This window comes from Diplotaxodon limnothrissa, linkage group LG19 (assembly GCF_057381915.1).
Source record: "Diplotaxodon limnothrissa isolate DT_005_m linkage group LG19, D_limnothrissa_male_GT1.1, whole genome shotgun sequence".
Lineage (NCBI taxonomy): Eukaryota > Metazoa > Chordata > Actinopteri > Cichliformes > Cichlidae > Diplotaxodon > Diplotaxodon limnothrissa.
The window spans coordinates 32515237-32533596 of NC_140614.1; the positions used below are offsets into that span (position 1 = coordinate 32515237).

Sequence of the window (18360 nt, forward strand, 5' to 3'; positions counted from 1 at the left end):
CTGTAATCTGCATAACACAACAACAACGTCGCTACTGTGTGTGCCTCCAAGTACAGCAGGTTGTGCATCTGTAAGCAGCTTAATAAAGGGAAACCACAAGCAGCAGCGCCAGTGGTGTGTGCAACCGAACACCTCCTACTGTCTCTGGGTCTATCTGGAAGACCTCCAGGTGCTGCGCTCCTTCATCTATCCGAGACTAGCGTGGAATTTTTCGGGTATGATATGCCTCTCGGTGCGTTTTTTTGTGGATGAGCGGGTTGTGTCAACATCTATCATTGTCAGCAGTAGAAAGCGTTCCTCTCAGTCCAAACACAGCTAGATATTTACGAGCTTAAACACCCATCCTCAGCTAGAGAAATCCATTTCCACTAAGTGGCAAATATTTCCACTGTAGTGCGGAGCTAGAGCCAAGGAGAGAAAATAGTCTTCAGCCCGTTTAATCCTAATCATACACTATTTAATGAGCATACAATACTGTCTGTTTATGTTAGCTTTGTCTCTGACGAGTAAGACAGCGTTGGTAATCTGGGCTGGCTGCAGTGAGACTGTGATTATTGCAAAGATGCTCCTTCTTAGTTCATTTGCATAGACCTTTGCTGCTGCACAGGAACCCTGGGGCGACTGTCTGGACAGGCAGTGTAGGCTGCCAGGCTACCACGTTAGTGCATTATACAGCACACTGGTTCAGAGGTCCATTTTTTTCTCTTCAAAAACAAGTCAATTGACGCTGACAGAACAATGAAGCCTCTTGATTCAGTGAGCCATTTTAAGTTGGATCGCAGAGCTCGAACTGCCAAACTGTTACCACATAATGATAACAGGTAAGTTTGTCAGCAGAAGAGGGGGAAAATACCGCTGTGAACTTCTTAGGGGCAGAGATTGTACGAAACACAATAGCTGTCAGTGAACGATGCGCAAAACAATAGGGCACTGTCAACGCCTGTGAGATGTGCAAAGGGAGAGGGTTATCGAAAGCTACATGACAGAATAACATCTGTCAGTAAATCAAAGTGGCAGCCAATCGACAGGAATAATCTCTCACACACTCACACAGAGAGCTACACATATTCCCACAGCCATCAGAGCAGCGCTTACAAGTAATGTACTTACAGTTCTGAGGAACTGGATCTCATCCTCTCCTTCTCCACCTTCAGCCATGGCTGCAAAGGAGCCTGTTCAGACTCCGCTGGCTGCCTTCTCCTGTCGAAATTAGCATATAGCTAATCCACGGCCATACAGCGGGAGACTACCGCAGCATGTGTCACTCAAAAACCCCTGCGCTCACGCCCCTGTGCTCGCCGCCCGGAGGAGGAGTGTGTGTCAGCATCGGAGGGCTGGAGCAACTGGGGACGGGTGCGTGGCGGGGAAACGGGGAGAAGACGAGTCCTGTAGCGAAAGATGCTGGAGAGGGGGGGGGGGGGGGGTATGTGTCTTCGACGTCACCGTCAGACCTTATTAGCACAAGCGGGAATATTCAAAAAATCGACACGCGCTTTCCGTCTAAAGCTAATTTCTTTCCCGACACGCATGCTAAAGCGTGGGGTATAGCGCGCCCTCCCACCACGGCGCACGCAAGAAATTCACGCTAGCTGCCATTTCCAGATCAGCACCATGGTCAGCACCCCACTACCCGCACAGGCTTTCAGTGTGGAGGGTCCTGCACTCACCCTGCAGAGGACGGGATTTTATTTATTTATTTGTTTGTTTTCCTTTTTTTCTATTTTTTTATGTTGCCGATCATTTCTAAATGTTTGAGGAAGTGTGGATATGACTATTGTATAGAAAATATGTCACTGCTACCGCTGAAGTGCAAACGTCTTCCAAATCAGCCTGAATCTAGAACAACGTTCCCTCATTTGCTATGATGTCTTAACAGAGCTCTTTTTTTATTATTACAAAAAAAAGGGGGGGGAGGGGGTTCTTGCACAACTACTACCTCACTTGTAAATTATTTATCAGATATTTGATTAACTCAATTACATATTAATGAATGCAAAGTAAGACTTTTCACTTATAATGTGTGACAGCGGTCGTTCTGGTGACCCAAAGGTTGGTCATAAGCATAATGAAGCTCGCTCATCTCATCTACAGCGAATAAACACGCAGGCGCCCCAACACGATGAGATGCTGCCCTCTAGCGTCAGTGCGCCAAACTGCTAAGACCAGCTCTACATGGCGTCCTTCCACCATTCATTGCACCATATATACTTAGTTACTTTATTCTTCATCTTATTCTTCCTGTGATGTTTTAAAAAGTACATCCGAAGGATTAAGTAATATTTCAAAGTTATGCAGAAGTATTTGTATTAGCATTAATATAATCAATCATGATCATATTAACGCCCATTTAAGTTTTTAATGATAAACCTTAAAATCGTTGGATACAAACCGTTGTAGAAACAGCCATTCTGCAGTTCTCCAGTTTCCCAACAATGCAAATCTAACTCGCAACAAATGCAAATGTCCAAACGCGCCTGTTTCTCCGAAACCTCACTCACCGCGACAACCCATTTAGACGACACAGGAAATGTGAGAGAGCACATTACTTTATCCAGAAGGATGGCAGCTTTCAAAACGGTAGTTATTGGACATAAGTCCGACTCTAAACATGTTCGACCGAGGCTATGACACTTGTTCTAATTATGTGTTTATTATCAGAATCTTGGCTTGTTTTGGTGTTTGAATAGAAATTTTACGAAATGGCTTTCCCCGTGCATGCATGGACTTCCGTGGCCATTTATTTGCGTAGGTCCCAGACTATTTACGCTGAAAACACTTGTCTTGCTCTATCCCAGTTGTAATAGGTTAAAGAAGGAATCCTGGACATGCCGCTTAGAATTTAATTTAATATAAATTTTGAATATTCTATCTAATTTTATACACACACTTTTGTCATATATATAAAATTTCATTAATTTTTTTCACAGTTGGCCACCCGGTGTCACTGTTTTGTAAATATTAGTTAAGTCATTCAAAGGCCAATTGCGACGCTTTCGCTTATTTTTCTTCAAAGTTATCCGAGAAAACAGTAGCATTTGTTGCCAACGTTGCCATAGCTGAAGCACAGCCACACTTTATTTATTCCCTGTCCGAAGTACACACCGAACCCATCACATGGCCTACTTGCAAGCCGCAGCTGCACTGACTCAAAATGTGGGCTGTGGATAAACACTAAGGCACCAATCACAGAGCAGAGAGCCAGCGGCGGCTCTCCCTATTGGACTAAACGGAAGTCCATCAGGACTGTCGAGCCCGGAGAAGCAGCGGTGAGCACTCGGCACTGGCTGGCTGCACCGCAGAAGATGTGAAGAAATATTTGCCATGCCACTAAAACGGGTAAGTAAGTATTTATCTTTTAGCATCTGCTTCAACCCTCAGCAGGTGCTGTTGGTTGTAGCGCACTTTCAGCTTCTGGTTAACGATAATTAAACGTCACCGAAGCTCTTATGAAGAAGATTCGCTTTAAAAAAAAAATGTAATTCAAGATAATTAAAATTCTAATTTAACTAAATGTTCGCTGGTTTTCACTTGTAAGTGGGCAGCTGTAACCCGAAAGCCTTCAGGGCAGTGTAGTTACGCTGCCATCTTAACACTCGTGTTTTCCTGCAAGGTGACAGTAACCCATCGGATTATAATATCATATAAACTGCTGAGACATGAGGCGACATGCGGGGGCGAGCGTGTGGAAGCCTGTTTTGCTTGTAAACATCTTTGCTGGCCGCCTGCTCGGGGCTCGGCGTGTGTCGTCACCTTGTGTGACACTAGCAAGGCTTTTTCTTTTTTTTTTTTTTTTTAAATGCCGCAGCTTGTGAAATGTTGATGAACTGCGGTTTAAAAATGTTTCATCCACTTACACAACAATGGACAGGAGGATGGAGGTGGAGCTGGGGTTAGGAGCTTTCTTCTTAAATGCATGATTGCTGGATTGTGTCCAGCTTTTAATGTGACATTGAAATATGGAAGCTTCCTGTTTGTGAAAGGACTGTTGTGATGTAGCCTACCCTAGCAGTGCCCCGTCTCAGATTAAAGGCTTTCATTTAGTTAAAGCTTTATCCTAAAGAAGAAAATAAAGTGTGGTATGTGGAGGTAATGTGTGTCTTTAGCAGGACAGGTATGTTACTTGAACATAAAGTGTCCATCCAAAAGCAGATTTATCACTCTGTGCTACTTTCTTTCTGACAGAATCTGGACAGACCAAGTGATGAATAGCCAGAGATCCTCCTCTGCAGTCCGAGCTGAGTCCGTCCGCATACTCACAGTGCTTGAGTGATTAATATGGCACCCATCATGCAGGGCACCCACACTATATTGCTTCTGTATGCACCCATCCATGAGCTAAGCAACATCAGCCGTTATTTCCCCAAGAGGCGGGCCCCAAGTTTCGAGTACAAGAGCCGCGCCCCTCGTTCAGACAAGGCTGGTAATGACTGTGACCGAGGAAAGGAGGATCTTGCAGTGTCCAAACAAAGAGGCCAGTCTTCTGACTTTCCAGGCGAACTGCTCACCTCCCAGCAGGCAACAAAGAAAGCAGTTGCAGAGCTCTGCTGGCTGGTGGCGGAGCACCACCAGTTGCTGGCGCAGTTGTTATCACTGTGTAAGGATTGCAGGAACAAAGTCAGGATGGGTAACCAGGAGGGGAAACTCCAGGAGTACATGGAGGGTCAAGACGTTCATCTTGGCAGTCAGGTTCTCAGCGGCAGCATCTACTCCCTTAATCAGTCTCCAGAGCAGACGCGAGGTGTGCCTAAAAGTAAAAAGATGAAGAAGTTAGGGGGGAAGAAGCTTGACAGCGCAGAGAATTTCCTGCACAGTAAGATGAAGAAGAAAACTCCAGGTGGAGAGCCGTGTCTTGAGCTTCCAGCTGAGAAAAGTTTGTCTATATGTGCCGATTTGGAAGTGGAGCAGATGCCAGGTACCAAGGCCTCTGGCCATGTGTCTGAGAGCCCAATCGTTGGCTCTTGTGTCTGTCCGATCAGTAACCCCATCCTGCCAGTGGAGGAACCCTTCCAGATCACCCGTGAGGGCTGGGACTTCATGGAGGACAATCGCACATTTGACCCCGACATGGATTTTTGTTTCTCAGAGTGTGACGGAGAACTGGGTTACCAGTCATCTTCTTGCAGCCTAATGGAGGGTCTGACCCGGCGAGAAAGTGGGAGTAACCTTAGGCCGCTTAAAAGATTTGATTCTCCGGTTGACATGGTAGTTGAGGATGCATCAGCAATCAAGTCAGCTCAACAGCTTTATAGTGAAATCAACCAGAGGAATGTTGGAGTCAGGGTTGTTGCCAGAGTGCAGGATGTAGAAGGGAGGGTGCAACATGTTAGTCACACAAGTCCAGACGGGGCTGTGCCACACCCTGAATCTAGCAAAGGCCAACAAGGCTATAAAGAGTGGAGAGGGCCAAACAGGGTCAGGGGGGAAAAGTCATGTAACAAACTCTCTGAGGGGCTGCGACTGCCCCTGTACAATACCACTGAGCCCTTGCCCAAATCCCACAAAAATAGCCCCTCTTCCCCTTCCCTCGCTGGGGTGTTCAGCACCTCCTTCCCAGCCTCCAACAGCCTCCAGAGCATGTCCCCAGTCCTGTCCCCTCTGTCTTCCAAACAGGAAAGCCCGCAACTCAATCACCGCATTGTACTCCTTTCAGATAAGGACACTGACCCTGATCAAGACAGCTCCAGTAACGCAGATGAACCCAAAATCTTCTCTGAGATCATAGACAAAAATGGCAATAAACGGGCCGTCACTCGGCTGGATCTGAACCTCAGCAGGCCGCCGAGCAACTGCAAGTGGAACTCCTCCAGCAATTCCACAACAACAGGTGAGCTGTCAGAAATCAAGCATTTAATGCAGCGATTCATGCTCAGACACCCTGCCTTGATGCAAATGCTTTTACTCGCTCAGTAGTTTAAAACCATTTTTTGTTAGAAGATGCCCTTCGACTGGCGCTGCAGACGCTAATTTCAAAGAGCAGAACAACAAAAAGACACCTTGAAAGGCATTCTTTGTGCATCTGTAGCGGCACATGCAGTGCCTGAGATGTAGGCTGAGTCAATCTGCAGCATTGTAACTGACAAACATCTTCCACACAGAGAGATGTATTTGCCATTCAGGCTGTTATCTAATAAACAGGCCAGGCTCTCTTAGTCCTCTTAGTTTGTGACTGCTGGGTTCTGCTTTGGGATTTGATGTGTGGCCACAAATTAAAACCTCCCCAACAGAGTTGTACAAGGGGCAAGCTGGGCTCGAGAATAGTTTCACTAATGATCTATTTTAACTCTCTCAGCACTGTGGGGAAGATTAGTAAGAGTGTCCTGGATCAAAGGCATAAAGTTGACACAGAGTTCAACCTGAGCAGAGTTCTCATGAGTGTAGTAGTAACTCAAGCATTGCCAATTTGGATCAGGGACTCAGTAGGCAGGAAGGGCTACAGAAAACAGAATGGATTCGGATTTCCTTATTTGTACATCTCATTTCCTCTTGTAATAATCTGTCTTCTTGTATGAGATTCTGACAATGACGGAAATAATGGGATTGAAAACCCACGGCGTTCCCTGTGTAATCTTTGCAAAGCCGTACGTGGTATAAGCTGAGTTCAGTGATGTCAGTGTGACTGACGATTTCTCTCTCTTCCTCCAGCCTGTGTTTAGCTCTGTGGTCATGCTATTCTGTCACCGTTTACCCTCAGTGTGGGTTTCAGCTTTACCTGCTCCAGACTGCACGACCCAAGTTTATGCTGCTTTCAGTGATTCCATCTTATTAAATTTAGTATCTCTGTAACATGGTTAAAGAGCCCATTGAAAATCCTCACTCTAATCTCCAAAAGCAAACAGATGGCCTTCCATTGATTATTTAATGCACTCGTGGACTGCAGGCAATATTTAGCTATTTTTATGTCGGTCTATGCAGCTACTTTGCCCACACTTCAGCGACAGTGCTGAATTTTTTTTTTTTAAGGAACTTGGGGTCTTTAAGTTACATCACATACAGGCCAACAATGCTCAGCTCGGTGGCTGATGGGAGAAAAGAGATGAGCTGGAGCCAAACTAAGGGGCAGATAGAGAAATAAATAGTCCAGAATAGCTCATGTGGAAGTGATTAGGATCAACACCCAGTGAAAGGAAGTTGTTTTATGTGCTTCCCTACGTAGCCACAATATAAAATGTATGAAATTTGACTGCCGTTATTTTTCTTTTTTTCCTCATCGGTTTTTATATTTCAAGCAGGTTTCCAAAGTAATATTGAAACCAAGACCTTGCATCATACTGTCCACGTGCTCCACAAGTCCCAAAGCGAAGGCTTTAATTTTAAATGAATTCCCTCTGCTGTTTACTCGATTGCCCTTTTGATAACTGAATACACTTTAGATGTTAACGCAGATAAATGAACATCACAGGGAACAGCCAAAAGGCGCTAAGTGGGTCAGTGTGGAGCCTGGACCTTCATGGTTTGCAAATGTCGAACTAATTATGATCTGGGCTCTTTAATCTGGCCCCTCTTATTGATGCTTTTGTTCTTATTAATGAGTGTGATCATGCGGGTGGTAATTTTAAAGTGACACATTCTATTGTTTACTTCATGTGCCAATGCTCATGCCCTGCAGTTTGGCTAATGTAATGCCTAATGCATTTACTAAGGTGCAAATTTGCTTTTCTCTGTGTTATCTTGGTGTTGACTTTCACCTCTTAATATTTTAAAAAGTACAATCAGCCCTGATTCAGAAGAAAGTAGACTTTAGCTAGCTTAGCTGTCTGTGATTGGTTGCTGAGGTGGTTTGTAGAGCTTCTGCACTGCATCTGGGCAGAAATGATGAGCTGAGCTTGGACAATGATTTAAGTCTGCATAGAGCTGAGTATAACTACACTTCCAGTCACATCTCAGATATTTTTGTGATCCAGTTCTTGTTATGGCAGTATTGCTAATACATGATTATGCAGCTTTCAGCCTGTTTGGGGATTAATCTTTCTCTATACCCCACTCCCATCTTCAGTTCCCTTCCTCAATTCCTGTGACATATGGCAGCCAATACCATAATCTGATTACCCAATATGTTTTACCAAGGTCATATGAAACTGAGCGCGTATCACTGCTCCTAGCTGTCATTCAACTGGGCATGCATGACCATGCAGCATTGTTACACCCAATGAGGACAAGGGCCAGCTGTTTTCAGATAATGAAGTCTTCCTTGCATAGTTACTTTAAGCTGCATACCACATACAGGGAATCTGGGCACAAAGGTCTGTCTTACAAATTATAACTTGTCTGCTTTAATAAATGACAAGCCCACGCTAACAAGCGTTAGCCATGTTCCATCTTAATGCTTCTTGTTGCTTCTTACCATGTGAAGCTCTAACTGGCTTCCTCCTCAGTGTTTCTGCTATTTTAAAACCAACACTCGCTGGTGGGAGTTGACCAAATTCCCCATCTCCCAATTAGTGGCTTGCCAGGCACAATGAAAAGCACCCAGCTTCAGCAGAGCAATTACTGCATTTCAGTTGTGCAGTGCATGTCTCTGAGCATTGTGTCATGCTACATTTCTGCTTCAGCTCTAAGCCAGGACACTGCAGTAGTCCTCCCAGAGTTTTCTGCTTGTGGCCGTCTTTATGGTCTCTAATGCTGCCAAACCAATCAATCGGACATCCTGATGGCCATGTCCCGCCAATAGCCTGTGTAGAGGGGAGAAAAATGGCCGCGATGGGCAGAAAAGAGACCGGGTGATTTAAGAATCGTGAATTTTTCATGATTTATATAAAAGCCAATGATTCTCCTTCTTGGCTAAAAGTGATTGATGGGGGTGGAGGCTGCCAGATGTACTCACCATGCCATATGGCCCAGTTCTTTTTACTATGAATGATAAGGTTAGACTTTAGTGGATAAAATAGGGCACACTGACCAAATCTGTTTTGAGCCTTAAATCAGAATGTGAATTTAAGCTGTTGTGGGCAGATGGAGTATCTGGCTGATCTAATGTCATTCGTTTAAGGCTTTTTAAAATGTGGTTTTAGGGCTTTTTTTGTCTGTTCTGGAGTGCTCAATACAGCTTTCACAGTGCTATCTCTGACCACCGGATGAACAGTTGGCGGAGTGACTGGCAGATAAATCCATCAACCCTGACAACAGCATCCACCTGTCAGGTTCGGACATAAGATTGTCTCTGAGCCACACCGAGCACACACTTATTGTTAAAATCAGAATGCTTACATAACCACATCATCTTCAAATTGCTGCTCTCAGCAGGTTGGTCGTCCGCACCTTTTTGCTTTTTCTTCAGAAACCTCTGATGGTGTCCAAAAGGTGGTGTCAATTCAAGTCTTTGCATTCAGACTTTGTGCTGTGTGTATATTTGGTGCACTTATGTTGTCTTAGGCTTGGGATTATCCAGTTTAGTGCATTATTTATGTCACATTTCATGTGAGCCAGCAGACACAACACACACACACACATCTGCAGCCTGTGTTCACTCAGTTATGGACACTGATTCAGTCTTGGCTTTTAGAGCAGCAGGGAAGGAGATTAAATGTAATAAGTGGGCAGCTTTCCTCAGGGATGGTAAACTGTGTGCATGCATGCTAGTAGTATATCAACTCCCCAATTATTAAATGCCTTATTACCTAATGCATCTAAGAGTCCTGCATCAGTATTTGTGTTGTTTATTTCTTTGCAGTGTCTGTGCATTTATTCATATTGCATTTATAGCATACATCAGTGGCATTGGAGCTCCACTGTAGTGTGTCTGCTGGCAGGGAGACAGATGTGTTCTTTCCTCTTCCTGTACAGATGGTAGCAGTGTCGGCCACCTTTACAAATATTGCAATCAAACACTTGTTGGTTGTCAACCAGGTGAAGTGTAACAGTAAACATGAAAGTGTTCAATGTTGTTTTATGGTAAAAAGTATTTTTGGAGACGTGGAGGAATGTAGCAAAAAAAAAGTGATGATGTTTGTGTGTGTTGCAGGTGGATAGTGTTCTGTCCGTTAAACCCTCGTCTATGAAGCAGTAATTATGGGGAGAGCTGGTTTTCGTCAGTAGTCTCTTTCCTTGGCTCAGACTGGACTTAAGTCTGCATTTGGAACCATACCAGCCCACAGTCAGCAGTTCCTACTGCGGGACCATGCAGTGCAGCATTATCATAATGAAAAGTTATTAATCTAATCCTACTACCACACACACACACTGCTCTCAGTCCAGTTGGTGGACTGCAGCCATCGCTGCTGTCTCATAATGAATGATTGTGTGTCAGCTCTTTCATATTTCAACGAGGCCTCCCATTTAGTTTTTATGTGTGCGCTCGAATAACTAAATTTAAAAACTTCGGGGATCTTTTCCAGGGGACTTCCAAGTTCTTGGAAATGAGTGCTGCATGTTCTCTTCAAGGTTACTTATCACATACACAAGATAGGGGATGTATTGCTTCCTGCTGGATAGGAATTCACATATATTTCTCACTGTCGATCTCATAATTCTGCCCATGCAGGTCAAGGTGTTGTCTTACAGCTGAAGGAAATTGAGGTCGCCAAGATCTATACCCTCCTCCTCTCTGTGTTCTCTCCTTCTCTCTTTTATTCTTGTCCTGCCGTGTGTGTGTGTGTGTGTGTGTGTGTGTGTGTGTGTGTGTGTGTGTGTGTGTTATTTTCCTCTTTTAGCTTGCTTGATCAACTCCCTTGAGGTAGTGAATTCATGCATCAAGGCATGATATATCATGTTTCTGTGCACTTGGTAAGAACGTGACACTGGGGTTTTTTTGTTCTGTGTTGGCACTCTCTGCATGGTTCCTGTAGTCAGTACCGAGTTCTGCAGGCTGCTGCTGATTCTGTGTGTGCAGTGCGCCTCTGAGAAGCAAATATTGTCAGCTGGTTTGAAATGCACACAACACTGCACAGAGATGCTGAGTTCCTGCCTGCATTTTAAAATATACGTTGTCTCTTTGTAGATCTGTTTCTCCATGATCTCATTGCACTGCACAGCCAGCAGAGGGCAGTCTTCCCCAGGTCTTTTATTCTCGCTCCATCAGGTCCTTAGGATGACTGAACACTGGTTTTACACTAATCACACCTACCCACAACTGACTTCACTGCTGCAGTACAGTAGGAATGCTGACTGATCTAATGTTGTCTGCTGCAGGGAATATGCTGTGAATGCACATTAATATTAGTATAGGCTACTCGATTTCTCTAGCCTTTCTCATAATTGGATCAATGTAGTTTTCTGGTGGTGTTGTTGGTGGAGACTGGGCCAAGAGTTGATTTAAAATAGCTGTGTACCCTCCAGTCTGCACATTAGAGGGTCTCACTTGTTGTTTCTTTGATGCTAAGAGATTTCGATGTCTGCTTCCTACCTCTCATCACTGCTGTTTCCCTGAAGGTTACACAGGAAAACAGTCAGAGCTGCTTATTTACCCATCACACATGCGACTGCGCCTGTTTTTCCAATTAATTTGCGGCACGATGTCTTACACAGCTGCGACCATTAACGAAGCCCTGTGGCTGCATGCTTCTTTGTGTCTTCGTAGAAGAGTCCCTCTTGCGTCAGGACGATATTTGGACGCTGGATGGCGATGACCCTCAGGAGACCCTTTCACATGTTCCACGGCCTGATCACCTGGATTTCCTACGCATCACACCTCCCGAGGATGACATTATTGGGGATACTCCATATTATCCCAAGCTGGAATGCACGGTGAGATTTCTTTTTTTTTTTTATTATTATTTTATAAGCATTTGCACATAGATGCCAATTTATGAGTGATAGTCAAATATGTATATGTTATCAAATATGTGCCAGTATTGGTGTAATATTTCAGTACAGATGATATCGATATTGTTATCTAACATCCGGATCATGAATCCTTACAAATGGGTCATGGATCCAAATTTGTATTGGTACATTTCTTTATTCGTTTCTTACAGAAGCTAACAAAGAAAAAGGTGCTTGAAGTCATTTAGAAATGGTTACATTGCACAGTTTGTCCCGCAGAGCTGCTCCATCATCTAAAATACTCCCAGCATTATGTTTGCAGCACATCCATGCAGAGTGTAGCAGTGCTTTCACAAACCAGTTTTGCAAACGCATTGCTGTAAAGTTAAACAAATTCCTTTTTTTTGTAAAATGCAGCCAAATATCCGTATGAGGTGATGTTGGGCTTTTTGGCTGCTGTTAGTGTATTGTGGCATTTATCAGTGTCAGCGGCTGAAAAGTTGAAAATTGTTAATTTATGTTTTATTATGAAAAAAACATCTCTGATGAGCCTATCGTTTCCAGCCTTCAGTAGAGCTCTGATATACTTGGCAACTCAGAAAAATCCAGTTTCACACTTGACTGTTTCCACATCCAGAACAATGTTCTCCAGCAGTTACCCCCCCACCCCACCCACCGGGGACTCATGGGGATTTGTGTCTACTCTGGCATCTAACCACCTGATCATGAATCCTAATCTGTAGACTACAGTTCTAAACCAAAGCTGAGTGGGAAGCCTTCCACTTGAAACTCTCACATTAAGAGAAATGAAAGTGACTTTCAATTTCAGCCTTGGTATGCTCTTATATGTTCATGTTTTTTTTTTTTGTTTTTTTTAAGGTAATTGGTGACATTTTCCCATTAAAGAGAAATGGCAACACAAATTATTTTCCTGAGTATGTGAAATATGTAATCCTGTTGAACAGTGTGCGTCAGAACATTATATGTAAAACTTCTGGAGTACTTGAAGTGCTCCAGAGCAGAGACATTCCTGTGGGAGATTATCTGGGTGCGGTTTTAGGTGGGTAGTGTATCAGCTCAAGACATGCATTGTTTACTAATACACCATAACAGATCTGCCTGTGGGCATAATCAGATGGCATACCAGCATAAGGGCACGTTGCATATAATTAGGTCCTGTGTGTTGTTTTGAGTGACAGCATTATGTGTGGCGTGGCTTCATTGTCATTCGGTTTGGTTTATGGTATTAGAAAAACGCACCTCAGCTGTGCATAATGGCTTTTAGTGTGTGTACAGGTGAAAACACAAAGGCAGGGAGGCAGGGACACCACCCAGTTATGTGAATGGGGAAAAGTATTTTTATCTGTAGCGTTTACATGATATTCGGCCTGTAATCGCATATCAGTTCACGTCACAGTGTCTGTCAGTGGGGCTCTTTCTAGCACAGCCAACCCGAGCAGCCTACTGTGGGGTGAAATGCCACTACTCTTACATAAAATAATGCCACAACCACAGAAGCGGTCACTGTTTGTAGTTTTCATAGCGCAGTGCTCGACACTTTACAATGTTACTGTATGTGTACAAACAGTTTTTTGCACATATAGATAAACAAGAGAGAGAAAGTCCAGCAGTCTGAAGGAATGCAGGAAGGGGGACCTGTGGTTGCTAAGGAAACAGCAATTTGAACTTTCTACCCCACCACCTGCTGACCTTGATCCAAACCCTATAGAGCGTTTCTAACCAGTTTTAGGCTGACCAACATAGACGGTTCAAAGCCCAGAAAGTTGTTCATTTGTCCTGTTTTCAACTATTTCTACCTTATCACATATTATTAATAGAATGCTAGCATTACCTTGCAGCTAGCACTTTACAGTTTTTAAAAACCTCTTTAGAAACTGTTAACAAAGCTAATATTCCAGTTTGGGTCTAAATTGTCAGCGCTCAGTACACACAGTGTGTCATGCTCGCACTTAAGGTAGGTGAATAAAATCGCATTGCTTTCTTGCCAAATTCGGTCCCATTTATAAGCTGCTAATCATGTTAGCATATTAGCATATTAGAGCTGGCAGTGGTCATGCTGACTAATCTCATCTTTAGCACTTTGCTGCTGTAGTTCACTGCTTAATAGTGTAATCCTAGCTGGACCTCTGCTTCTCTGTACCTGACCACACAGTGACTGTTTTCTGCCTTATCTCACTACCCATAAGGAAGTGAGCATGGGTAATCAGACACCTGTAGAGCAAGGCACTCCTCCCAGTAAGGGAGGGGCCTGAAGGAAGGCATTCCCAGACTGGGTAGAGCAGTGAAGTCTGACAGCGTTTTCTCACACAGCAGCACACACAAGGTTTTGTTTTGTTTGTGAACCAAGACAGATCGACGCAAAAGAAGAGAGTCTCAGCTTGGAAACATTGTTCAAGTCACAGGTTTGGGATTGTACACCAGCACAGCAGAGACTTGTGTCCTGCAGTTTTATGGGAAAATACCTCCCGACTCGCTGAACACTAGGAAATGCTATTGTGAAAGGCAGGTGAACAGTTTTCTCCTGCTGTCCCAGGGAGATTACAGCAGGACATGCTTCCAGCCACTGAACAGATTGACTTCACTTGCAGCGTCATGGGAATCTCGCTCGCAAGGGGGAGACTTGGCTGTACCTCTGAAAACAAAGGCAGTAGACGTCTTTATGTGAAAATAGTAAAGTCCACCACATGGAACCTGTGAGTGTGTCACTAAACAGGATTACAGGATAGTTTTTGTTATTGGCACCCTCCAGGAGAAGGTAAGAGGAGCTGTGGAGTTTTGTCCACACAAAGCCCTTTTGTTCCCAGCCAACGCCAGAGGTGGAATAGGAGCAGCTTGGCTAACTAGAGGTGGGGTGACAAACTTTTTGTGTGACATTTTAAACGGACAGTTTGCTGGAGCGTCTACTTGTGCTGGTTTGCATCTGCTCTTAGTTGGAGTAACAAAAATGGACAGTGCAAGTAGTGACTTATTTGAACAGGGCAAACAGCCCAGTCTCCGAGGTGTCTTGAGCAATTTCTTCACGCGGGATCGCTCTCCCTCTTCGGATGTAGAGTGTGCTGTGCTGGTCTCATTTAAAGAGCTTCCAGATGGGGAGACGTATGACGCTGAGGACAGTCAATCTGTTAACGCTGAGAACAAACTCCAAAGGAGGAAGGATTCGGCTCAGGGTGATGTGACTGCTACCGGTCGTACAGTGCAAAAGGTCGAATCATCAATCAGCGACTCTGGCGAGCAGGTTAAAGCAGCAGCTGAAGCCCCGCTTGACCCAGATCTGGTCCAGGTCACTAGGGTGGAAACGCATAGTGACAATGAAAATGAGGACGACGAAGCGGCTCATGAGGCCAAGAAGTCTACTCTATCGGAGGAGGACGGTAAAAAAGTAGACCAAGAGGACGGAGATGCCAATGAAGCAGCGCTACAAGTGCCCATGTTTAGAACACACAAACGTACAGAGAGATCCCGCGTAGAGGCTATGTTATATTCCAGCAGGTTTGCTGGCAGAAGTATCTCTAAGACAGTTCAGCTTTCTTCACTTTCCAAACAGAGAACAGGCTACACTCCCAAGGAAAGTGCTCCCACAGTGTCTGAGAGTGCAGAACCATTGGTTGCTGGAGATGTGGGAACAGGTGAGAGTGAGGAGTATGATGGAATAGATTGCTCTGAACCAGTTCCCTCAATAATCTCTGGAAATCAGTCTTTGGAATCTGCAGACAGTGATGCTAATGTGGCTTCTCCTACAAAACAGACGGACAGTACACAAGAGGAAGAACCAGCTGAGCAAACGGTTGAACTTCGTTCCAGCCAGATATCCTCCTCTGTTCCCTCCAGCCCTGAGACTCATAAAGCATCGGTCCCAACATCCTCTCCAGAGGAACAGTCAGACACTGGCTTTAAAAAACCCTTGTCGCCATCTTCTCCATCTAAAAAGACTAAAAGTGACAGCCAGGCAGTTTCTGGTCCAGATGCTAAGCTAACAAAAACTCCTAAGACAAGCACATCATCGGCTTCGTCCACCTCATCTCCATCCAGAGGTGCAGAAATCTCTTCACCACTGTCCTTTCAAATGCCTGCTCTATTCAGTGGTTTGCGGGTGCTGAAGAAAGGAGGGGCAGGGGAAGATAGGGAGGTTGTGTCAAAGATCAAGCAGAGGGAGAAGGATTCTGAGCTGGCTCTGCTTAACCTCAAGAAGTCTGTGAACAAAGCCAAGCTCTTCCCTGAACAGAAGACAGGCTCTCCTATGAAAAAGTACACTGAACCTAAATCTATTACAGAAACTAAAAGCACCATAGTGGGACAACTCAGTCATCTGCTTAAGCTGGACAATGATGACCCAAAAAACTCAGTCAATGGGCAGGAGGGAGATTCTTTAGAAAGCAAAAAAGAGTCTGCAGAAGGAGAAGTTGTTTCAGGAGCGAAAACTCCAGAAACTCCAGCTTCCACTCTTGAGAGAAAGACGACCTCAGACGTGGCCTACGAAACCTTCAAAAACCTCCTCGGGCCCAGGACCACCAAAAAGGAGAAGACAGAAGCTGTAGATCTGGAGGCGGTGAAAAAGAAAATAAAAAACGATAAGGAAAACCTGAGGTCGATATTTGAGAGAACCACCAAATCTCCTGGCAAGGAGGTCAAAAGTCCCAAAGAAGCTATTGTATGTAGTTACACAATTATTATATTTTAAGTCACATGTACTGTTGAATTTAAGTCTTAAGACTTTATTTCATGTCTTTATAATAAATACATAGCTTAAAGATTTTTGTTTCTTTGTTTTCTTCTCATAGACAGAAGTCACGTCTCCTACAGACAGTGAGGACCGGACTCCAGGGCGTCTTCAGGCTGTGTGGCCACCACCCAAACCCAAGGATGAAGAAGAGAAGGTGGGGCTCAAGTACACCGAAGCAGGTAAGAACCACAAGCTTGTAGGCTTAGGCTACGTCCACACTGTGTTTTCATTTGAAAGCGCATCCGTTTTGGCCTCCCGTCCACACTGAGGCGGCGTTTTCGCTGATGGAAAACGCAGCGTTTTGAAAACGCTTTCGAAAACGCGTACATTTGAAAACGGTGCTTTCACGTTGCAGTGTGGACAGCAAAAACAGAGACTTCCTAAAACGACGATGCATTTCAGTCATAAGATGCAGTCATGTGACCAATTAAACCTAGATAGCGGAGGGCGTTATACAGCACTTGTTTTGTTTGCTCTCAATTTTGACAGTCTGTACGCGCTCCAGAGAGCTTTTCTTCAAATTCTTTAATTCTCGCTCGCTTTTGCACCTTTGTACTTCTGTGTTTCTCGCAGCAACAACTCCACCTCATTGTTAGTCCATTTAAAACAACTCGCTGCTTTTCCTCAACATTTTGCTGCGATATTTCAAAGAGACAGAAAGTAAATAAGCGGCAGACAGAAATGAGGCAGGTTGAATCTTCTTGCGTTTCATGCATGCACAGGACTGGAACGTGAGAGTTTTTGGCCGTTACAATGTGGACGCGCAACTCTGTGAAAATGACTGAAAAGGATGGTGTGGACGCGGAGCGTTTTTGTCTGAAAACGCTGTTTTCAAATCTATGTAGTGTGGACGTCGCCTCAGGCGGTGCTGCCTGTATTTACACTTAAAACCAGGAATGCTGACTAAGAGTCACACCAGCTAAGCCTACACCAACAGGCCTCGCGCTGATTAGCCTTGTAAATGATGTCAATGTTCAACTTTAAAACCCAGAAACAAAGACAGCACCCCTATCATCTAACCCTCGAATGCTCACGCTTTACGTGTCTGAGATAAAAGCTTCAGTGTCGGTGTGTAAGACCTTTCATCTAAGAGCACTATGAGGCTGTGTCTGCACCTTAATGATGCCATTTTTTTGTTGTTATTGCACCACAGGGCACCATGTGTGGCTCAAAGTGGAGAAGGGGGAAAATGAGGATTGTCCTGGCAACTTGCCATGTTTAGCCTGATGTGTTCTTTAAAAGGTGCAATGACACACACAAGTTAAAGGTGATTAAATCACAGCAGCAGTGCAACAGATGTTGGCTGTTCTCTGTGATGTAGCTTCATCCTAGAGAAAGACGAGCTAAAATGGATTATTCCAGTGCAGTGATCTGGGTCCCGTGTTCCAGCTTTGCTCTTGTCAAATACAGTAGTGTGTGTGGAATTTAAGAAGCAGAGCAAAGTCCAGGCTATAAGCCATATAGACTGTATAAACCGTGCATGCAATCATATCTTTAAAGTATTTGTTAATTTACAGATTACAGACTCTGGAAATGAAGTCTTTATGTCGCTGATGAGAGCCACAAATCAATCTTCTTCTTTTTTTTGGCATGTAGTGTTTAGGGTTAGCGTTTGTTGTTTGTTAGTCACTACAACTAACTTCAAATTGGACAGAAATTAGTTTAAACTAAGACTTGACTCGTCAGCAGAAGCGTTCAACAGAACAGTTATAGCTGTAGTTAATAAACAAGTGTGTGTGCGTGCGTGTGACAGTGAGATCAAGTAGCGTTGAAAGTTAACATTAATATTGTATTTGGATTCTGTTATAATCTGAAAATAAACATGTGGCCATAAATATGTCAGTGAGAAGAGATCAGTTGAAAGAATTGATTTATTGACGGACATAGTTGGAGTGATATATTCTTTGGCGATTAGACTCTGG

General features: G+C 44.2%; 2 protein-coding genes across 3 annotated transcripts in view; one reads left to right on the top strand and one right to left on the bottom strand.

Annotated features, from left to right (window-relative positions):
• Window positions 1-1158, bottom strand: part of LOC146612610 (ryanodine receptor 3) — a 116624-nt gene extending 115466 nt beyond the window's left edge. The window contains exon 1 of the mRNA XM_085342496.1: window positions 1111-1158. Within this exon, the coding sequence (XP_085198622.1) occupies window positions 1111-1158 (48 nt within the window). The remainder of the gene's footprint in view (window positions 1-1110) is intronic.
• Window positions 1159-4275: 3117 nt separating this feature from the next.
• Window positions 4276-18360, top strand: part of LOC146612611 (formin) — a 46501-nt gene continuing 32416 nt past the window's right edge. Inside the window, exons 1-3 of one of the 2 annotated variants that reach the window (XM_085343191.1) lie at window positions 4276-5824; window positions 11513-11679; window positions 16497-16617. In XM_085343191.1, the coding sequence (XP_085199317.1) occupies window positions 4276-5824; window positions 11513-11679; window positions 16497-16617 (1837 nt within the window). Of the gene's footprint in view, window positions 5825-11512; window positions 11680-14662; window positions 16367-16496; window positions 16618-18360 lie in introns of those variants that run through there. The other variant, XM_085343190.1, reaches the window with a different exon arrangement.